The sequence below is a fragment of the Lepidochelys olivacea genome (assembly GCF_965140295.1).
Source record: "Lepidochelys olivacea isolate rLepOli2 genome assembly, chromosome: 1".
Taxonomy (NCBI): Eukaryota; Metazoa; Chordata; order Testudines; family Cheloniidae; genus Lepidochelys; species Lepidochelys olivacea.
Genome location: NC_140411.1, coordinates 193767119 through 193787624, shown reverse-complemented (window position 1 = coordinate 193787624; position 20506 = coordinate 193767119). Strand labels below are relative to the sequence as shown.

The following is a 20506-nucleotide window of genomic DNA, read 5'->3' as shown; positions in this document are numbered from 1 at the left end:
TAGTTCCTTTGTATTGTAAAGGTATAGTGGTATTCAGAATGTGACAGGGGGCTGGCTTGCTTGCTTGCTTGCCCTGTCGGAAAACACAGTCTTCTCTTCCGAGACGAAGATAGATTGCTTCATCTGCTGACTTTGTTGTTTTAGCAAGCACCATGTTGCCTCAGGTTCACTTAGCTGCTTATGCTGGCTAAGGGCTGGTGTGGTAAGGTAACCAAACTGGAAAATCTAGTATGACACAACTTGAGAATGAACATTTGTGTTTCAAAAGTACAGGCAAATCAATACTTCCGCCTCATTCCATTTCTTTTTCAGAGGATACAGTCCCAGTCCACTCCTTGCTCCATGGAATTTCCCTTGTTTACCCAACATACTGAGATCACTTGCTTGTAAATTATGCTGACCCTGGCTGCTGACATATCAGATCTTGTCCCTGAACAGACACCAATATTATTGCAGCATAAACAGGAAGGAAGTGTATCTTGTTGGTATTTGCCATAAAGTCAAAATTCCTCACAGAAGTGGAAGCGATGAATGGTTGTGTTCCTGAACATGAATGTCAGGCTATTGAATTACAGGGGGGGAGAGAACTTGAGGAGGAAAATGAGGCGGACCATAATAAACCTCTTAATCCTGAAGCATCTATCACAAATAAGGTAGGACTCATATTCATTCACTTTCTACTTATAAGCATGTTACCTAAACATTGTACAGTGATTGAAATAACTGAGGAGCATTCTGGTGGAATAAGTTGCTTTATTGTAAAATTTATTTTACATCTTTTTTGTTGTTGTTGACTTATAGTTAAATGTCAGAAATACTAAGGTTAAAAGCAGATTTCTTTTCCTCCGCTGTTAATGACATCTGACTGAAACAGGATATTTAAAATCTAACTCATTTACCATTTTTAATGCTGTTTGTTCATTTCATTTTTTGGAGTGAAATGCTAATCACACTTGTAATTTTACAAGTTTCGCTTTCAGTTTGTCATGATATCAGTATTGCAATGGATGAATTGCAGTCACTAAAGGGAGATGTTAAAATGCAAATTTAAAAGCTTTTCATTTGGAAAAGAATTAAAATGTCAGGAAAACACTACTACTAATATTAGGATTTGTTTCTGTTTAAAAAAGTTTCTTCCTTTCCACAATCTAACCTTTGGGCCAAAACTATTTAGCACTTCTCCTTTAATATATAAGTAAGTGTGTAGTGTGATCAAAGGAAGCAACGGCAGATATAAATTCTGTATTCTAGATCATTAACATCACCAGCAGAGGGATATTGTCAGCTATTGTAAACTTCTTTAACTTTGCTAAAACGAGAGTAGGATTGTTAATAACAATGCTTGTAACTTGTGAGTGCGAACGATTATTAATTTGTATGATGAGCATGTTACATATACACATAGTAGGATGACTCCTGCCCCAAAAAGCTTAGTCAAATACATGAAAAGAAGTAGTATCACCATTCTGCAGATGGAGAATTCAGACGCAGTCACATTCAGTGGTTTGCCCAAGACCACAAAGGAAGTCTGTGGCAGAGCCAAAAATTTAATCCAGTTTCCTAAAACCCAGTCTAGGGATTTACCCACCAGACTCTTGTGGTTAGTTTTTGTTTAGAAGTGTGTGTCTGTCTGCACTGGCAAATCAGGCGTTGAGCTATCGACGAGATCTAAAGCGTGATTGAAAATGATCTTGAACATGGTTACTCCCGGTTTCTTCTTCTGCCTCACTCCTGTTGCACAGTAATCAACCCTACAGCACTGCCCAACACGTCTGTGAAACTATTCATTGTTTTCAGGCGCTACCTTTCCCCCGAGCTCTCTGACATATTGATTTTTCTTATCTAAGTAAAGAGGGTGTTTGTTCAGTTCTAGGGAGGAATCCAGGATTTGAATGTGTACTTTACATCAAGTCAGTTAAAACTTCTTTACTCAGCATTCTGTAATGGTCTGAGCACAAGGCTGGAAACCTGAGCTGAAATCCGTGCCTTCATGTCTGTAGCCTTGGGAAGTGTCTGTCTCGGTTTCCTTACCCATAAAATGGGTATTGTGCCTTCTGATTACACAGAAGTGTTGTGAGAAATAACGTGATACACTAGCGTCAAGCGTTAAATTAAAAGCTAGAAAATCCCTGTTTCTTTTTTTTAAACACAACATTACTATTAATTTTACTATAAACCTCATGTGTTTAAATATCCAAACAAAAATAGTACATCCTACACATGTGCCTTACTCACTGTCTCCTTTGCCAACCTCCTGCAACCTGCCCTCAAAAGTGAAAACCTAAATGTACAATAATCAAATGGTTCTTGTCTGTCTCTCCATATTTTCTTCATTTTTTTAATGTAGACATCAACACCTTAACATTAGCAATGCCCTAGTTAACAATGTAAATGATTTCTACTTCACCCCACAATCCAAAAAACAACCCCCTCAAAACTTCTTTCTGCTATTTGCTATGACAGTTTGTATATAAGGGCTATGTGGACTGATATTATAAACTTCATAGGTGTGGATGTTTTTGTAAAGTTCTCCATGAATACTTTAACACCCGGAGGAATCTATAAACTTCATAAACCAAGTGGTCTGGTCCAAGAAACTTTGAAATGACGCTGGGTATTACAGTATAATGTTTTAGTTTTGATTCGAGAATAGGAAGTCTGTAAGTGCAGCCTGACAGTTTTGGGTTCAGAAGTTCCACTGAATAAAACTCCATACATAAATTTAATCCCCTTGAAGAACTGTGTACCATTAGGAAGATGTTCTGTTACCCAGGTACTATTATACACAGGTAGCTTGCAAGGTCTGGAGGGGCAGCCTGTTCCTTACTAAGTGTCACAAGTTCCTGGGTAGTCTGCCCCTGCTGAGACCCTTTTCCAGTCACCAGATTGAACTCCTTTCAAGGAATAGGCCTATCCCTCTACCTCTCTTTGTGTATTTCTCGCTGAGTCTTTAGGTTATAGCCCCTAACTAATTCAGCAGGTCACAGTCATAGAGTTTAAGGCCAGAAGGGACCACCAGATCATCTAGTCTGGCATCCTGTATTTCACCAACACCAACCAGCCCATAAACACCACCCAGGACCTCTGCATTAAATCCAGCCATCAAAACTAGACCAATGTGTGTCAGCCCACAGAAAAATAGACTATTATGTGCCAGAGGCAGAGAATAGGAGGGACCAATGTGCACAAGTGCCTACCGCCCCTGCAGTGGCAGGGAAATGATTAAATGAGATTTAGCTAGATAATCCTGATGACTAACTCTGACCCATGCACTACAGAGGAAGGTGTAAAAATCTGAAGGTCACTGCCAATCTGACCTGGGGGAAAACCTGACCTGCCAGTTTTCCTTGGGAGCCTGACACAGAATGCATTGGCAGTGCTACAGAAACGACGTCTTGCACAAAAGGCATAATTTATTTTGCTCAGAAGATACGCAGCACTTAGAGAGCTGGAGTCAAAACAAGAGATGTGCACACCTATTCCCTCACCTACGCTTAGCCTCTTTATCCTCAGCTTAGTCAGGTCTCATTTCCCACCTCTGAGCTGGGAGAACCAGCTGACTGCTTGCATCCTTCTCCTTCTGTCTGTGTATGTGTCTGTCCAGGCTGCCAGGTTTTTCACTCACACATAAGAGTCTAAGAATGGCCATACTGGGTCAGACCAATGGTTGAGAGGGAATGAACAGCACAGGGCAATTAGTGAGAGATCCATCATCCAGGCCTAGTTTCTGGCAGTCAGAGGCTTAGGGAAACCCAGCACATGGGGTTGCATCTCCATTTATGGACCTATCCTGCAGAACTTTAACTCTTTTTTGATCCCGGTTATATTTTTTTGCCTTCACAGCATTGCCCAGCAGTGAGTTCCACAGGTGGACTGTGCATTGTGTCAAGAAGTACTCCCTTCTGTTTGTTTTAAACCTGCTGTGCATGAATTTCATAGGGTGACCTCTGGTTCTTGTGTGTTGGGTTTATGTAAATAAAACTTCCTTCTTTACTTTCTCCCCACCAGTCACCATTTTATAGGCCTTTATCATATCCCAATCTTTTTTTCTGAATCTCCCCACATACAGAAGCTGTTCCATATCCCTACACATTTCTGCTCCCTATCTCCATCCTTTGTCCAATTCTAATGTTCCTTTTTTGAGATGGGGCACCCAGAACCGCACGCAGTATTCAAGTCTTCAGATATCCTGGCTGTTTTCTCGGCCCACCCCTTCTATGTAGTCCATGAGCTGTTTGACTCCTCTTTGAGTCTAGACTTCGCCTTGGGAGGAGTAAAACATTTTGGTCTGGATGGAGCCAGCTAAGTAACTTCTCCGTTCAATTGATGGCCCATCCATTATTATCTTAACTTGTTTAAAGCTGGGTACCTGAGGGGCGGTCTTAGAATTGTAGAAGATTAGGATTGGAAGAAACCTCAGGAGGTCATCTGGTCCAACCCCCTGCTCAAAGCAGGACCAACACCAACTAAATCATCCCAGCCAGAGTTTTGTCAAGCCGGGCCTTAAAAACCTCTAAGGATGGAGATTCCACCACCTTCTATAGTGGGGGGCCCAAAACTGGACACACTACTCCAGATGTGGCCTCACCAGTGCCAAATAGAGGGAAATAATCACTTCCCTTGATCTGCTGGCTCCTACTAATGCAGCCCAATATACCATTAGCCTTCTTGGCAACAAGGGCACATTGTTGACTCATATGTAGCTTCTCATCCACTGTAATCCCAAGGTCCTTTTATGTAGGACTGCCGCTTAGCCAGTCAGTCACCAGCCTGTAGCAGTGCATGGGATTCTTCCATCCTAAGTGCAGGACTCTGCACTTGTCCTTGTTGAACCTCATCAGATTTCTTTTGGCCCAATCCTTCAATTTATCTAGGTCACTCTGGACCCTATCCCTACCCTCCAGCATATCTACCTCTCCCCCCAGCTTAGTGTCATCCGCGAACTTGCTGAGGGTGCAATCCATCCCATCTACCAGATCATTAATGAAGATGTTGAACAAAACTGACCCCTGGGGCAGTGCGCTGATACTGGCTGCCAACTAGACATCGAGACATTGATCGCTACCCATTGAGCCCCACAATCTATCCAGCTTTCTATCCACCTTATAGTGTATTCATCCAATCCATACTTTTTTAACTTGTTGGCAAGAATGCTGTGGGAGACCATATCAAAAGCTTTAGTAAAGTCAAGATATATCATGTCCACCGCTTTCCCCATATCCACAGAGCCAGTTATCTCAAAAAACAATCAGGTTGGTCAGGCATGATTTGCCCTTGGTGAATCCATGTTGACTGTTCCTGTACACCTTCCTCTCCTCCAAGTGCTTCAAAATGGTTCCCTGAGGACCTGCTCCATGATTTTTCCAGGGGCTGAGGTGAGGCTGACTGGTCTGTAGTTCCCCGGATTCTCCTTCTTCCCTTTTTAAAAGATGGGCACTATAGTTTCCTTTTTCCAATCGTCTGGGACCTCCTCCAGTCTCCACAAGTTTTCAAAGATAATGGCCAAAGTCTCTGCAATCACATCAGCCAACTCCCTCAGATGCATTAGATCCAGGCCTATGGACTTGTGCATTTCCAGCTTTTCTAAATAATCCTTAACCTGTTCTTTCACCACTGAAGGCTGTTCGCCTCCTCCCCATACTGTGCTGCCCAGTGCAGCCATCTGGGAGCTGACCTTGTCTGTGAAGACAGAGGCAAAAAAAGCATCGAGTACTTCAGCTTTTTCCACATCATCTGTCACTAGGTTGCCTCCCCCTTTCCGTAAGGTTCCCACGCTTTCTTTGACCGTTGTCTTGTTGCTAACATATCTGTCGAAACCCTCCTTGTTACTCTTCACATCCCTTGCTAGCTGCAACTACAGTTGTACTTTAGCCTTCCTGATTACACTGTTGCATGCTCGAGCAATATTTATATACTCCTCCCTAGTCATCTGTCCAGATTTCCACTTCTTGTAAGCTTCCTTTTTGTGTTTAAGCTCACCGAAGATTTCTCTGTTAAGCCAAGCTGGTCGCCTGCCATATTTGCTATTCTTTCTGCACATGTGGATGGTTCATTCTTGCACTCTCAATAAGGCTTCTTTAAAATACAACCAACTCTCCTGGACTCCTTTCCCCCTCATATTAGCCTCCCAGGAGATCCTGCCCATCAGTTCCCTGAGGGAGTCAGAGTCTGCTTTTCTGAAGTCCAGGGTTCGTATTTTGCTGCTCTCTTAGATGTCATTCTTTTCCCTTTCTTAGTGAGTTCTGTAGCAGCCCCTTGACAGCCTCCTTTGCCTGAGCTCTGGGGATTCAGTCAGGCACCAATATGCAACTGAACAGGGAAATGGAATCACACATAATATTCATAAATAGTATATTTTTCCAGTTCTTCTCACTAAGAACAGAGACCCATCCTGCAGACCTTGTAAGCTCCATTAGGCAGGTTACAAGGTCTGAAAGATCTAAGCTCCATGTTGGGTTCTGAGAACCACTCATGAGACTCTAGATACTTAAGCCTTTTTGCACTGTTTCAAGAAACTTGGCTCTTGTCTAAATATGAAATTTGTAACAGGTTAATTAAAGTGGGTTAGTTAAACTGGTGAAAATCCCGTGTGTGTAGAGACTTTGGTTTAAGATGTGGCTTGTTTTGGTTTATTTTAAACCTATTCCTAATTGATTTAAGTTTAGTGAAAGTAAGTCTGATTGATTGAAACCTCAGTAAGTGTGTTCACACTGTTTTTTGCAGCAGTTTAGCAGAATCAGTTTAAAATTATACCTTAAACTGAAGAGATGCAACTGTGCCTAGAATCAAGCCCTTGCAAATAATATAGACGCAAATCTCCAAGGAAAAACTCAGTTGATAGTCAACTAGATTATACACAACCACTTGGTTTCATCATTGAGTTAAAATTGCATCATTTCTACAGTCTTCACTTATCAGAGCAGATTGATTCAAAAGTAGACAAGGTTTTACTGCTCTACCACTGTGTAACCTTAGGCAAGTCAATTTACCGACTGATATTAATTATAACTAATGCTGGTTTACTTAGGCCACGTCTACACTACCCGCCGGATCGGCGGGTAGTGATCGATCTATTGGGGATCAATTTATCTCGTCCAGTGTAGATGCGATAAATCGATCCCCGATCGCTCTGCCGTCGACTCCGGAACTCCACCACTGCAAGAGGCGGAAGCGGAGTTGACGGGGGAGCAGTGGCCGTCGATCCTGTGCTGCGAGGATGCGAAGTAAGTGATTCCAAGTTGATCTAAGATACGTCGACTTCAGCTACGCTATTCTCGTACCTGAAGTTGCGTGTCTTAGATCGGTCCCCACCCCCAGTGTAGACCAGGCCTTAAAGTGATACATGATCCTAATGCTTCTGAAAATATTTTCATATCCTTGAATTAAAAGCACAGTAAAAATGCAATATATTATCTCCTGTCTCTATATAGATTTTTTTTATATTCTTTATCCTAAAGATAAAGAAAAGCTCTTTTTTCTCTCTTCCCCCCCCCTCCCCTTTTCCATCCTAGTTTCTTAACAGACAACTTCTTTTATTCTTTGTATGATTAGGGGAGAGCCTACTACCGGAGGTCTTGTGGTGACACAATTTTTTGGAAATGTAAACTGTGGATGGTTATATCTTCAGTTTTCCTAGGGCTCCTTCTAGTGATTATTATCAGCTTAATTCTTTATTCAGGTATGTACTTTACTTTTGATAATTTGTGTCTCACAAACTAAATGACCTGTGGTTTTCTTTTAGATGCATGCTGCAGCCTGTCTGGAGTTTGGCTGTAGAGTTTTGTCATGAAGGTAGTTTATAATATGTGGTGGGTTGAGCAGTTGGGTATTCGGTGTATTTGAGGAATTTTCTTCTTGCCATGTTGTAACTAGTACTGATTTTCAGTTAAGGCACCGAGAGATCTTAAGGGGCTGATGCTTGTACATTTAAATCTATTACTCTTTTTTCTGTTAAACTATATTTGCTTGGTAGCTTGCCTTCAAGATAATTGCTGTTTGAATCCAATGGCAACATGCCCGTTGATTTGAATAGGGGTATGCCAAGGTTGTTAATATAATAACTAAGTCTAGACAAAAGGTTCTCAAACTGTTATGCTCTGGGCCTTTTCTTAAGCTAAAATCCTGTGACGGCCAGCTCCCCAGTCTGATCCCATATCTTCTCTATGGCAATTGCAGACCATGGTTACATGAGAAAATAATACTAGGACAAGGTCAAAGAGACAAGATGAAAATCATATTTGTGTCAATGCAATGAATGCAGCCAGATTGGTGTTATCCTGATATTTTGTATTGGTGCAATTCATTAGCTTTGCCTGGGGGTCAGTCTTCCTAATATGAGTCAGAGCAGTGCCTGCACCCGCAACTGCTCGAATTTCTTCGGATAACTTATGTGTTGTGACTGTCAGCCTGTAACCCTCCAGTTTTCACTGTGGCTAAATTTACATTTAAGAAACACCTGACAAAGCAGTCATAGGGGCTGCTTCCAGGCACAAGTTCCTTTGAGTTCAGCCAGTCAAAATGTCCCTGGAAATAGGTCTGGGCTACATATGGCAGGAAGTATTTTATCTGAGCACTAACAAATACATCTCCACTCTGACAGTGTCAGTTTGATGCTCCCCTCCCCCGGCAGTGTTCTGTTGACCATGCTTTGAGAGCTGCCATTGTTGGATGATACCAAACTTTTTCTATCTGTAGCAGCCAATTGGGAACACGCTCTTTCATTTTTTGGTATTACAGAGGTTTACATCGATGAAGATGAATATTGGGATCCTGAATCAGTATCAAGTGGAAATTACCGCAATTTTTCTGGAACACTACAAGTAAAGTGTGCTGCTCAATCAAATTATTCTGAAGATCTTACTAGGAGGGTAATTATGACAGAGCTTTCACCATAGCTGATTCTGACCATAACACCTATTTGGTGTTTCCTTTGTGTATGCTGACATTAAACTTTCATCCATGCTATTTTCTTGGGTCAAAGGGTTCTCAATTTTATCTCTGGGAGGAAGAATTGATTCAGAAAAATGGAAGTGATAGTTGGGAATTGTTTAAGAACACTTTACTATGTGCTCAAAATCCCACAATCCTAAGATTGAGGAAGAAGCCATACTGGTTAAAAAACTGACTTGGTTTAGCAGGGAAATTAAAGCAGCTGTAAAAAAACTTTTATTTTTATTTTTTTTTAAACTGTAGACTGGCTGGTTTACATCCTGAACCATGAACTTTCCCTTAGCTTAGCTAAGCTGTTTGCTGTATTTTTACTTTACAAATTTGCTACACAGTTCTATTAAATGTCGATATAACACAACCTCAGGCTTGCTCCTTCGAGTATTGTAAATCCTAGAAGGCTTGAGAAGCTAGGATCAGTTTTGCCTGGCCGGTCTGACATTCCTTATTACTATCAAGGGAGCAGCATCACCTACTTTCCTATCCTGGTTTTTAGTTCAGTCAATGCAAAGGATAAGTAGAGATTGTTGAAGTCCCCACTCTAACATCAATCCCGAGTGATTTTTCCAGATAAACAGAAAAGTATTGTATGTATTTAAAAAAAAAAAATTAGTTGGCACAGAGACAATAAACTGAAATTGAACTCCCAAATGAGAGCAGAAACTGATTTTTACCATTAGATTTTAAAATAAAATGAGTTCCTTGTACAGATATCTGCCAGGACTTGACCTCAAGGTTCCATACACTCCCTCATTCTGAAAACTTAAATTACCCTATTTTCTTCTACTTGTGTTGGAAGGTATGCCATGAAAGAAATATTTGATTCTCTTTTCAAGCTAATAGATGTCTACAGTTCATCTCCAGCCCTGGGGCGCTATTTTATCACTGCTCAAGTGGATTCCTTCAGGTAGGAAATTAATGTCAGAATTTTCTTTAAGTGTTTGTTTAGCAGAATTGAATCTGTCACACAGACATACAAAACATTCTAAAACTCTGAAATAATATTTCTCAGGAGAAATATCAGTACAATCAGTGAAGTTATGTTTCCACCAAAATTAACCAATTACATTTGTAAAGGATAAGTTGCCTACCAATAGAACATGTTATTAAGTTACAGGATATCTTTAAGTATTGTCCATATGCTCAGTCCTTGGTGGTCTCAACTGCCAGCTTTATCACACTTGTTGAAGTGAGAAAACTGGAATTGCTTCAGAGCAACTTTGCTTTAATATACATTATTAGGCCCAGATATTGCAAAGGTATTTAGGTATTGCTGTGCTCAGTGTTGAAACACCTAACTGATTTGATAAGCTATTACCAGCAGGAGAGTGAGTCTGTGTGTGTATGGGGGTGGGGGTGGGGGTGAGAAAACCTGGATTTGTGCTGGAAATGGCCCACCTTGATTATCATGCACATTGTAGGGAGAATGGTCACTTTGGATAAGCTATTACCAGCAGGAGAGTGAGTTTGTGTGTGTGGTTTTTGGAGGGGGGTGAGGGAGTGAGAGAACCTGGATTTGTGTAGGAAATGGCCCACCTTGATTATCATACACATTGTGAAGAGAGTTGTCACTTTGGATGGGCTATTACCAGCAGGAGAGTGAGTTTGTGTGTGAGGGGGCGGAGGGTGAGAAAACCTGGATTTGTGCTGGAAATGGCCCAACTTGATGATCACTTTAGATAAGCTATTACCAGCAGGACAGTGGGGTGGGAGGAGGTATTGTTTCATGATCTCTGTGTGTATATAATGTCTGCTGCAGTTTCCACGGTATGCATCCGATGAAGTGAGCTGTAGCTCACGAAAGCTCATGCTCAAATAAATTGGTTAGTCTCTAAGGTGCCACAAGTACTCCTTTTCTTTTAGCTTATCTAGAGTGACCATTCTCCTTGCAATGTGTATGATAGTTGGGGTGGGCCATTTCCAGCACAAATCCAGGGTTTAACAAAAGCGTCTGAGGAAGGGGGAGGGAGGGGGATGAGAAAACCTGGATTTGTGCTGGAGATGGCCCAACTTGACTGTCATGCACATTGTGAGGAGAGTGGTCACTTTAGATAAGCTATTACCAGCAGGACAGTGGGGTGGGGGGAGGTATTTTTTCATGCTTTGTGTGTATAAAAGATCTTCTACACTTTCCACAGTATTCATCCAATGAAGTGAGCTGTAGCTCACGAAAGCTTATGCTCAAATAAATTGGTTAGTCTCTAAGGTGCCACAAGTACTCCTTTTCTTTTTGCGAATACAGACTAACACGGCTGTTACTCTGAAACCTAACTGATTTAGGAGTCTAAATCTCATTTTCTGAAGCAATTTAGGTACTTAGGATTTTAGGGAATGGGATTTTGGCCCCTAAATCCCTTTTGAAAATGAGATTTAGACTCCTAAATCAGTTACATGTTGCAATGAGCGAAGCATTGCTTAAATACCTTTTTTAAAATCCAATCACAGTGCCCAAAAGCATGGTAGGTGTTTCTGTAAATGAGAGGTATGTGCTCTAAAGAACTTAAAGACAGCACAGACACACACAAGCAACAAGAAAATCACACTTGATTTCCATTTTCTACATGGCTTGCTCAGAGTAGCAGGAGCAGATGAGAGTAAAGTAGCAGTATTTTGGATAGATTGGAGAGGTTGAAATGAGAGGAGGGTTTGCTGGAGGTTCAGGTCACAGTAATAAAGGTAATGGGTGGCTGAGCTATGGAGAGAAATTTAGCAACAAGGTTGAAAGGAAGGGATGGGACAGATTGTGGTGGTGGTACAGAGTAAGAAGTAACAGGACTTTCTGGAAAGGCAGGAGAAAGCTGCAATCATGGGAGACGGGGGAAGACAATGGAGTTGTCAGCATCAGTATGGCACTGGAGGGAGGTTAAGGGCTTAGACTGAATTTGAGGGCAGTGTTTTAACACAGAAGAGGAGGTTAGAGAGGGGATTGAGAGGTAGATTATAGAATTGTCCACGTACAGATGGTAGTGGAAATTGTGGAAACTTATGGAATCACTTACTGAGAGGGGGTAGGAGGGGAGAAGCAAAGGAGACCTGGTACAGGAGATGCCCACAGAAGACATAAAATGACATAAAAGGCTAAAAAAAAATAGGGAGAAACTAGGAGAACATAGATTTGCAAAGACTATGATGAAGAGCATGAAAGGCAGCACAGAGCTGAAAGCCAGGGGACAGAGACAAACCCCCTCAGATTCACCTAAGGAGTGGTCATTAGTGATCTTGGTGTGATGCTTTCTTAGGGTCACACTGGGTGAGGATGGTTATGGTAGAATACCGCAGAGATAGGCATGTGCTGAGGCAATTTGCTCTGCATGCTATATCTTGTGATCCTTTGGGATAAAAGATACCAGGAAAAAAAAGCAATCTGTATCTATCGAATATAAAGTTGTGATTCCAGTTCAATGAATTCACAAATCACTCCAGAATTGAACTTCAATTCAGTGGTTTACATAATATACTCCAGAATTTGAATTAGAAACATTGGCTTGTTATCAGATATTGTTAGAGGGAAGAATGGAAAATGTTATCAGAAAAGTAGTCACTTCTGTGAGCTATTATGTAAAATAAAGGTGTCCTATTGCAGCAGGTCTCCTGGTATCACCATATTTGGATTGCTCACAATAATGTCCATATGGGGGAGATTTTTGACTTCTCAGTGCGTTTTTGTACTCTTTGAAAGTCTTACCCGTGCTATATCTGGATTATATGTACAAATCCCATTAGCGTCAACAGTAATTGCACTTGCGGGGCGAAGGCGGACAGCATGTTAGTTTAAATATGCCGTTGTTTTTAATGTTTTCTCCTTAGGTCATGTTTTTTCAAAATAAATGCTCATGTTAAAAGGAAAGGCAATTCTAAAAGCTTTCAGTGCTTATTCCTCCTGAGGTCTGTTTCTTTTTCAGACATGAAAATGCCACTGCATTCTACCAGCTGGTGTTCTCCTTACCACCAGTGGCTGATGAGTTCATGAAGTACACGATGAGTGAAGAGTTTGTGATGAATGTCTTGCGACAAAATATTTATGATCAGGAAGATACTTATGATCAGGAAGCACCTGAATGTACTAAGATAAGGCTTGATCCAGCTTCTCTCACACTAACTTGTAAGTGCCATATATAATAGAATTTATCTCTAGAAAGAGAATAAGTACTCACAGTTTTTTAAAATGAAAGAAGTATTTATGGAAAGATAATGAGACTTGGCAGTTAATATATTTATGCACATAGAGGTACTGGTAATGTTCTAAAATATCAACAATCAGTGTTTATAACATTGTTGTACTCTTACTTTAATTTATGCGTACATTCTGAGAGAGATTTATTTAGTACTAGATGGAGTAGATGCAGAAAGAGTTGTGAAAATATCACAAACATTTATTTGAGCATAAATGGGGTTTTTACCCATGAAAGCTTATGCTCAAATAAATCTGTTAGTCTTTAAGGTACACTGGACTCCATGTTGGTTTTGTGGGTACAGACTAACACGGCTACCCCCTGATACTTGAAAAGATCACTGTGCTCCACCAGCCTGCCCTATCTCTCCAGCTTCTCACACTACAGTTCCAGCCACGGTCCCAGACAAAGAACAATAAGTTTTGAAAACTGGTTACAAGAGGTCTCAGTAATGAAGACTTCATTATATATATAATATATTATAATTATATTATTATATATTATATATATTATAATTATATTATTATTATATATTATATAAGACTTCATTAGTATAGGCCCTTCTTTCAGATGCTTGTAAAAGAGTGTTAAATCCTTAATGTAATGTGCAGGAACAATATTGCTTCATATGTACATAGGTGTTGGATAAAGCTTATGGAAATTGTCTGTTATGATCAGGTTTTTATAAAAGACCCTGAGTACTGACTTTCCTCCCTCCTTCCCCTCATTATATTGTGGCCTATTGGAACTCATGAGATGACTATCCCCTGTTTTCAAAATGACAATGTATACATACCAGCTAAAAATCCTATTGCCTTAAAGTTTGACTGAAGTCCCAGGGTCAGGTGATTTTTCTTCCTTATTGCTGAATGTAAGCACTGTAAAAAGTACTGTGTTGTAAAAAGACTGTAGAAGTACTTTATCAGGAGGGAAATTCAAACCAGACCCTGAAAATGTTTTGGTCAGTTAGGAGATAGTTTATTCAAAGCTCTAGACCCTCTTCTTACCTTTTCCCAACCTGTCTGTAAAGCCTCATTTCAGTGATTTTTAGTTCCTTTGGTGTGGGGGTCTCAAAGGAGGAAGTTCAATGCCCAATTCTCATTGAAAGGCAATGGCAGTTGGGCAACCTTGCACGCTTTCAAAAATCCCAGCCTATATCATGCCATGTAATGTGTGTGTAAAAAAGGCTCTCACATTAGTTGCAAGAAATATAGTCCAGCTATTGAAGCATGGGACAGAAAGCCGACTCGTGCTGTCATTTTAGATCTTGCACTACTTACTTCATTTTTCAAGTAGTAATGGAGTGAATGAAAAAAACCACAAAGTAGTTAAGAAACGTATGTATTGAGATTGTTTTAACATTTAATTTTAAGTTTTTTTTAATGTACTGTTTCTGTTTCAGAGTAATAGCGGAAAGACTCCTAGTTTACCACGGCTACTTGAGAACATGTGCTTCCCGTATCTAATACCATCCTGAGGAATGAGAATTACTTTAATTATTTTGAAACATTTCTGAAGAATATGGCTCTATTGTGAACACTTTACATAATGCAATAATGTATGTAGCAAATGCAGTATATTTATCACAGCTATTTACACTTTGAATACAGCAATCTCCTTCACTGCTGCCTGACACTTACTCCACCCTTCTCCAATCCACTTGAAGCTTTGTTGCCAAAAATCATGTAACTTGATGTTGATCACCTTCATCCACTTTTGCAGCACCTTCACTAGTTTTACATTGCCTTTTCAATTGACTCCAGAACTTGTTCTTTCCCTCAAGCTCCTTTGTAACATTCCACTCTTCCCACCCTACTGCCAGTCACATTCTCCTCTTTGCACATGCTAAGTTGTCCATGCAGTTGCCCCCTGAACTTTGTTTCCCACACTCACCTCCTGGCTTCTCTCATGCTGACTGCATCGACCATACTTCATCCCTCAACCGGAAATCCCTCTCCAAACCCATTTCTTGCAAACTGAACACACTTAAATACTTCACCGTTTTCCTGATTTTTTTAACTGACCTTCAAACTTTTGCATTAGTCTCTTCCAGAGACCTCTGTCATGTTGCTCTCTTGTTCATCTTTCCCTTTTCTCTCCCTCCCTCTGGAGATGTCTGCTCCTGTTTCTTGCCTTAATTTAGATTGATTGTAAGCTCTGATGGAGCAGTGACTTTATCTTTATTGGTACAGTGAAGTGCCATGTATATTTATGATGCTTTACTACTGTCCCATGGCCTGGCCCTGCAAGCACTTAGACACAAATATTTCCATTCCATTCAGTGGGATTATTGATATGAGTAAAGTGAATTTAGGATTGCTTACCCAGAGGTATGTAGGATAAATGTGCTCCTCAGTGACATGTTCCAGTATGCAGTGTTCTAGGAATTTCTCATGGGTCAATATACCTGTTTACTTGCTAACTTAATACAATTAGTCCACAATATGTGTGTCAAATGGCAAGTATTTGACACAACTATCATTTGTTTTTTTAAAAACCCTTCTTTGGGTCCATATCCTGATTGTCTGCAGGGGTCAGGAAATACTCACCAACACTCCATATACAGATATGATATATGACCGGAGATGGGGTTTTTCGGCCTTTTGTATGATCAAATACTAGTCACAGTTCTAGGCAAAACACTGGACTAGATTGGTCAGTGGTAATATCAGGCAAATCCTTTGTTTCTAAGCATGTCACATCAGAAAGTCAACATGTGATCATGTAATGACAGTAATACTGCATTTGCACGTGGCAGAAAAATTAAGGAGAAACTGAACTATGACTTTTGTGACTCATGTGGGCTGAAGAGAGAACTTCAACATTATACTATGGAAGTGCAACTTCCTGCAGTGAATTCTGAATTTTGAAGTGAAGGTTTATACTGAAATGTGAATTTTAATACATTTTTACTGTAAGATTTATCTTAGGAAACTTTATGGCATTACAGTAAGAGACAAGTATATGGGAAATCACTTTTTAAAAAGAATTGTAATCTATTTTTAGAAAATGACAAAACTGTAGCTCATATATTAAATTATTTTTTGCGATATTATTTAACATTTGTTTGAATTGTTGTATCAGTTCTAGGCCTTGACTGGTGACTTTGAGCTGAAAGATGACGATAAAGATAGAGCCGTGCAAAACTTGTGTAACCAGCAGTGACTCAGAACTTGGGCTAGGTCAATTTCGATGAGGAAGTCTGGTCAGTGGTGCAGGATAAATGAGCGAATCACCTGATTCTCCCATTTGTCACACAGCTATTGCCACCAGCACCACATTGGTAGGTACAACGTGGCCGGGGCTTCATGTTTCCTTACTAGGTGTCAGTTCTCATTTTTAATGTGGCTGATGTTAATGCACCAATGTGATATAGGTGCTTTTAGAGCCATATTCTGCACGTAGGTGGTATATTGTCTTCCTGATTCTTAGCCTGAGGAAGATAAAGTTCACTCCCACCCTCACAGAAGTGACAGGTAGTCTTTCCTGCAAAGCAACGGGCCATGAAGATCTTCCAGAGCAATGGGAGTCATGCCCAGTCCCCTTGCCTTTGCACTGCTGCTTGGTCCTGTGATGCATTGTCTGCGGTGACTGTACCTGCCCTTGGGCCCTGCAGGGAAGCAGCACAATTGATAATCTTTCTTTGCCTGTTTTCCACCTGGGTTCAGTGAGAGGAGCGAGAGCGGTGTTGGAGTGAGAATTAATGGGAGACTCACCACTCTCCAGTCCTCCCCTTATCCCAGCCAGCTTTGCCATACTTGGAGAAAGGAGTAGCTCCCAACTGTTGTAGTACAGAGAGGGGGAGTTGGGCCAGTAAGAGTGCTGTGGGGGAAATGCACCAGGATCCTAACATGGAGTAAGGCTTATATACAGTAAACCTGAAGGGCTGTGCACAAAAGGGGCTGTCAGCAGTCTTCACACAGTCAGGCCTCCATTATAAAATAGATCCTCCAACTGTGCACTTCATTTACATGAGTAACAGATTTTTTTTTAAAATGATCTTTACCTTTTCCTTTGAGTTTAAGTTTAAACCATACAAGACAATAACAGGGCAGATGAATGGGTTTTAATGTTATCCAACATGAAAATATACAATAATTTGGCTAGTATATTTTTTAAAATGCTTTACTAATTTGAATGTAATGTCCAAGATCCTGGAACCAAAATGAAAGGGGACGAGAAAATTTAGTCCTGATAACTCTGTCTATTGTCCTCTGTACAACAACCAATGGTAGCATGTTCTCTACGGTGCTATAAATGCAGCTCTCCTCTCTGCTGGTGTGCAGAAACTCCAGATGCAGATAAGACTGCCTTGCCTTAGCAATGTCTGTGCCATGCTGGCTGAGTTTCCATGACTCATGAGTCCTAGCTGTCTTTCAAAGAAGTAGCACGGAGATGTGACAATATTAAGATGAATGAGCTGCAAACGAGGGAGGAGTTAGGCACAGAAATGCTAGAGGTATTGTCAGCAGTTATGTACATGGGAAGTTCAAAACCAGAAAAAAGACACAATATGTGTTTTTCCAGATGTGTTCTAATACAGAATTTGAAGGCATTCAAATGTCCAGGCAAGGATACAGGGGGCTTAGTGTCACAGCATTAACTCTTCTAATCTGTTTAATACTTGGTTTTCAGTCTCGCTGAAATTGCAAGACAAAATGAGTTCAGCTGTCTCATCTAGTTGACTGTAAACCTTTATCCATCTCAAAAATGTCATATTTGTGTGTCTCTGGAAAAATCCCAGGACTGGAACAGTAGGGAGGTAGGGCTTCTGCTGGCCAGGACTAGTTACATTTTCAAAACTGCGGGCAGAAGTTATGACTCCATCTGTAGGCTGTGCTGCAATATGCAAATCTGCAATATGGTGCTGCAAGCCAGGAGTGCAGTGAATTGCAAGAGCTGTGTCCCAGCGGAGCTCCTATTGGAAATGACAGGGATAGCACATGTGCATTTGAAGGCAGCATTAGGTTCCATGGTAAGACTTCATCTTCTTTTAGGTGGTGGCAGTGAGTATGACTAGCGATAGCATTATTTGCACATGAATCCTCAGCAGTGTAATTTTATTTCTTCATTCAAATGCAACTTCATTAAGACTTCTCTGAGATCTGGGTCACAGGTTGTAAAACCACTGTACGGATGGTCAAATTAACCACCACAGCTCTGTACCCACACCATCCTACAGCAAGATCAGCCAGTGCAAGGGCACTCTAGGTCTTTGTTTTATAATTTAAGTAAACAAGCATTCTGGTGAGGTTTTACCAGAGTCACTGAAATTTTCACCAACAGTTGGGTCACTGGAAATGTTCACTAGTCCCCTTCTAAAATAAATTGTGCAATTATTTAAAACTCTGCAAAGAGGACTGAAAGCCTTAGCAGCTTCTAATAATGAAGCTCCTAAATTACTATACCATCTTGCAATGGGCAGATATTGTTGATTTGTGTTGCTTTGTTACCCAACTAGTCCCAACATCATGTTGTGTAAATTTCATTGTGTTAAATCTTTTATGGTAAAGTGTCACTTGAACAGTGAATGGCAGGACTACCCCAAAGTGTAGGCTGTGTATGTTAAAGGGATGCCCCTGGGTTTATTGTAACTGTTGATGTTACTGGGAAAATGGTTTGGAAGACGCATCCTAGTTGCTTAGAATATGCAGGCTCCTTTGGTGCAGTAAAGAGAGGAGCAGATTTCCTAACTTATCAGGACATAATCATATTCATTGTCCTGGTGACCGGTAAAAGTCACTTTCTTGGCAGGCATGCAGATTAAGGTATATTCAGTTTCATGGTTGCTGTTTATCATGGGGAGGTTTTCCTTAAGGCCATGATTGATGGTGGCGTAGCATATCTCATTAGGATGAGTCAAGTCTCTTTCTTCAAGATTAGCCTGATAATGAGAAGAGAGAGCAGTATTGAAAATCTCTTGCCCTGCACTGAAACTGAAGACTATACAGTGAGTGAGACTCATGTGGTAGCCCTGTTGCTAGCCCAGTACTGAGTGACTGACAACACTATTCACTGTTGTGGCCAAATCTGCAATCACTTCCGTATTGTGTAAACTGCAGCTTACCATGCGTAGGAGCATCCAATTATGCATGCTTGTTGTCTAATGGAATGTAAAATTGCAGACCTGATCTTCAGGGTCATTAAAGTTTCCCATCTTGTTTTGGGGGGCAGTCAGACAGTTACCCCCAGTGGTAAAGAGCTCAATTGTGCTTCAGAAGTAGTTGCACTTGGAAGACTATTCAAATACTGCTTATGCATATGCAGGGATAAATTCAGAGGTGAACACAGTCTAAGCTGGTGTAACTTACACCATCTCTGTGTTCCCCACAATCAATATATACATTAGCCTAACTTACACTTAGTCTAGGGGCCATTTAGAATAATTTAAGAGAGACACACCCATTTACTAGCATCTAACATACACCTAACTCCTTTACACATCACCTCTGTGTTTGACCTTCTGAGTACGGGGAAGCCAAAACTGGTGCAGCTTGCAGGCTGTTGTGCAGAGGCTTGTGCTATAAGTTATTCAAGATTACAAGAGTCTAGCTGTCCCTGTAACACAGAACTGCTTGTACAAGTCAGCAAAAGTCAAGGACGAAGACTGACTTAATCCAAACCAAAAAGCCTCTTGATGCCACCCAAGGACTGGAGTGAGATCAAATCAGGTAAACAAGAGGAGTGTTGGCCTGGAAACCATGTAGGTGTGTCATAAATTGGACCTAGCTAGTAGACAAAATAATGAAGAGATGGGTATTCCTTCCATCACTCCTTTCAGGGTTGTTAATAAAAGGATTTCAGGGGAAGAATCAAGTTGGTGGACTGGGAGGAAAGGAAGGAGCAAACTTCACCATAATGACTACGATCACCACCATCTCCTGGGACCCCCAGGTCTTTGTTGTCCTGACCAGATTGAGCCAGAGGGAGGGATACTGATGATACTGCCACTTGACTGGCTCTGGCTAAATCCCAGACGCCACCTGGAATGTGAGACTTTGGTTCCTGCTGTCCTCCATTCCCCCATGTGTCCTTTTTCTTCCCCACCTTGTTTCTTCTCTTTTCTAGCCCTCTTCTTTTGCCTTCTCTTTGATAAGTCTGGATTAGCTGGCCACTACTGCATATTTTGGAACATTTCTGTAAGCTTATGACAGAGAGCTAAAAGTAATGCCCTAAACAGACCATTGCTGGTATGAGTTTTCCAGATCTTGGAGTGGGCCTACGGGGCCTATGTTTGCTTGAGTAGTGAGAATGAAAGTAAGTCAGTACACAAGACAAAAGCTGCATTTTTCTCTCTTTGCTGTTCTTTTTTCTCCCTTTTTTTGGTGTGTTCTTCTTGTGTGCCTTAAAGGATTGGACTTTACAGCAACAGCTTCAGCCCATCTCAA

At 40.9% G+C, this 20506-nt stretch overlaps 1 protein-coding gene across 1 annotated transcript; it reads left to right on the top strand.

Annotated features, from left to right (window-relative positions):
* The first annotated feature begins 435 nt into the window (after positions 1 to 435).
* Positions 436 to 16252, top strand: LOC311525553 (TPA-induced transmembrane protein). The gene is made up of 7 exons (XM_084637789.1): positions 436 to 653; positions 7552 to 7678; positions 8737 to 8867; positions 9783 to 9853; positions 12849 to 13048; positions 14521 to 14676; positions 16203 to 16252. Coding segments are annotated over exons 1-6 (657 nt in total). The 5' UTR covers positions 436 to 527; the 3' UTR covers positions 14523 to 14676; positions 16203 to 16252.
* Positions 16253 to 20506: the final 4254 nt, after the last annotated feature.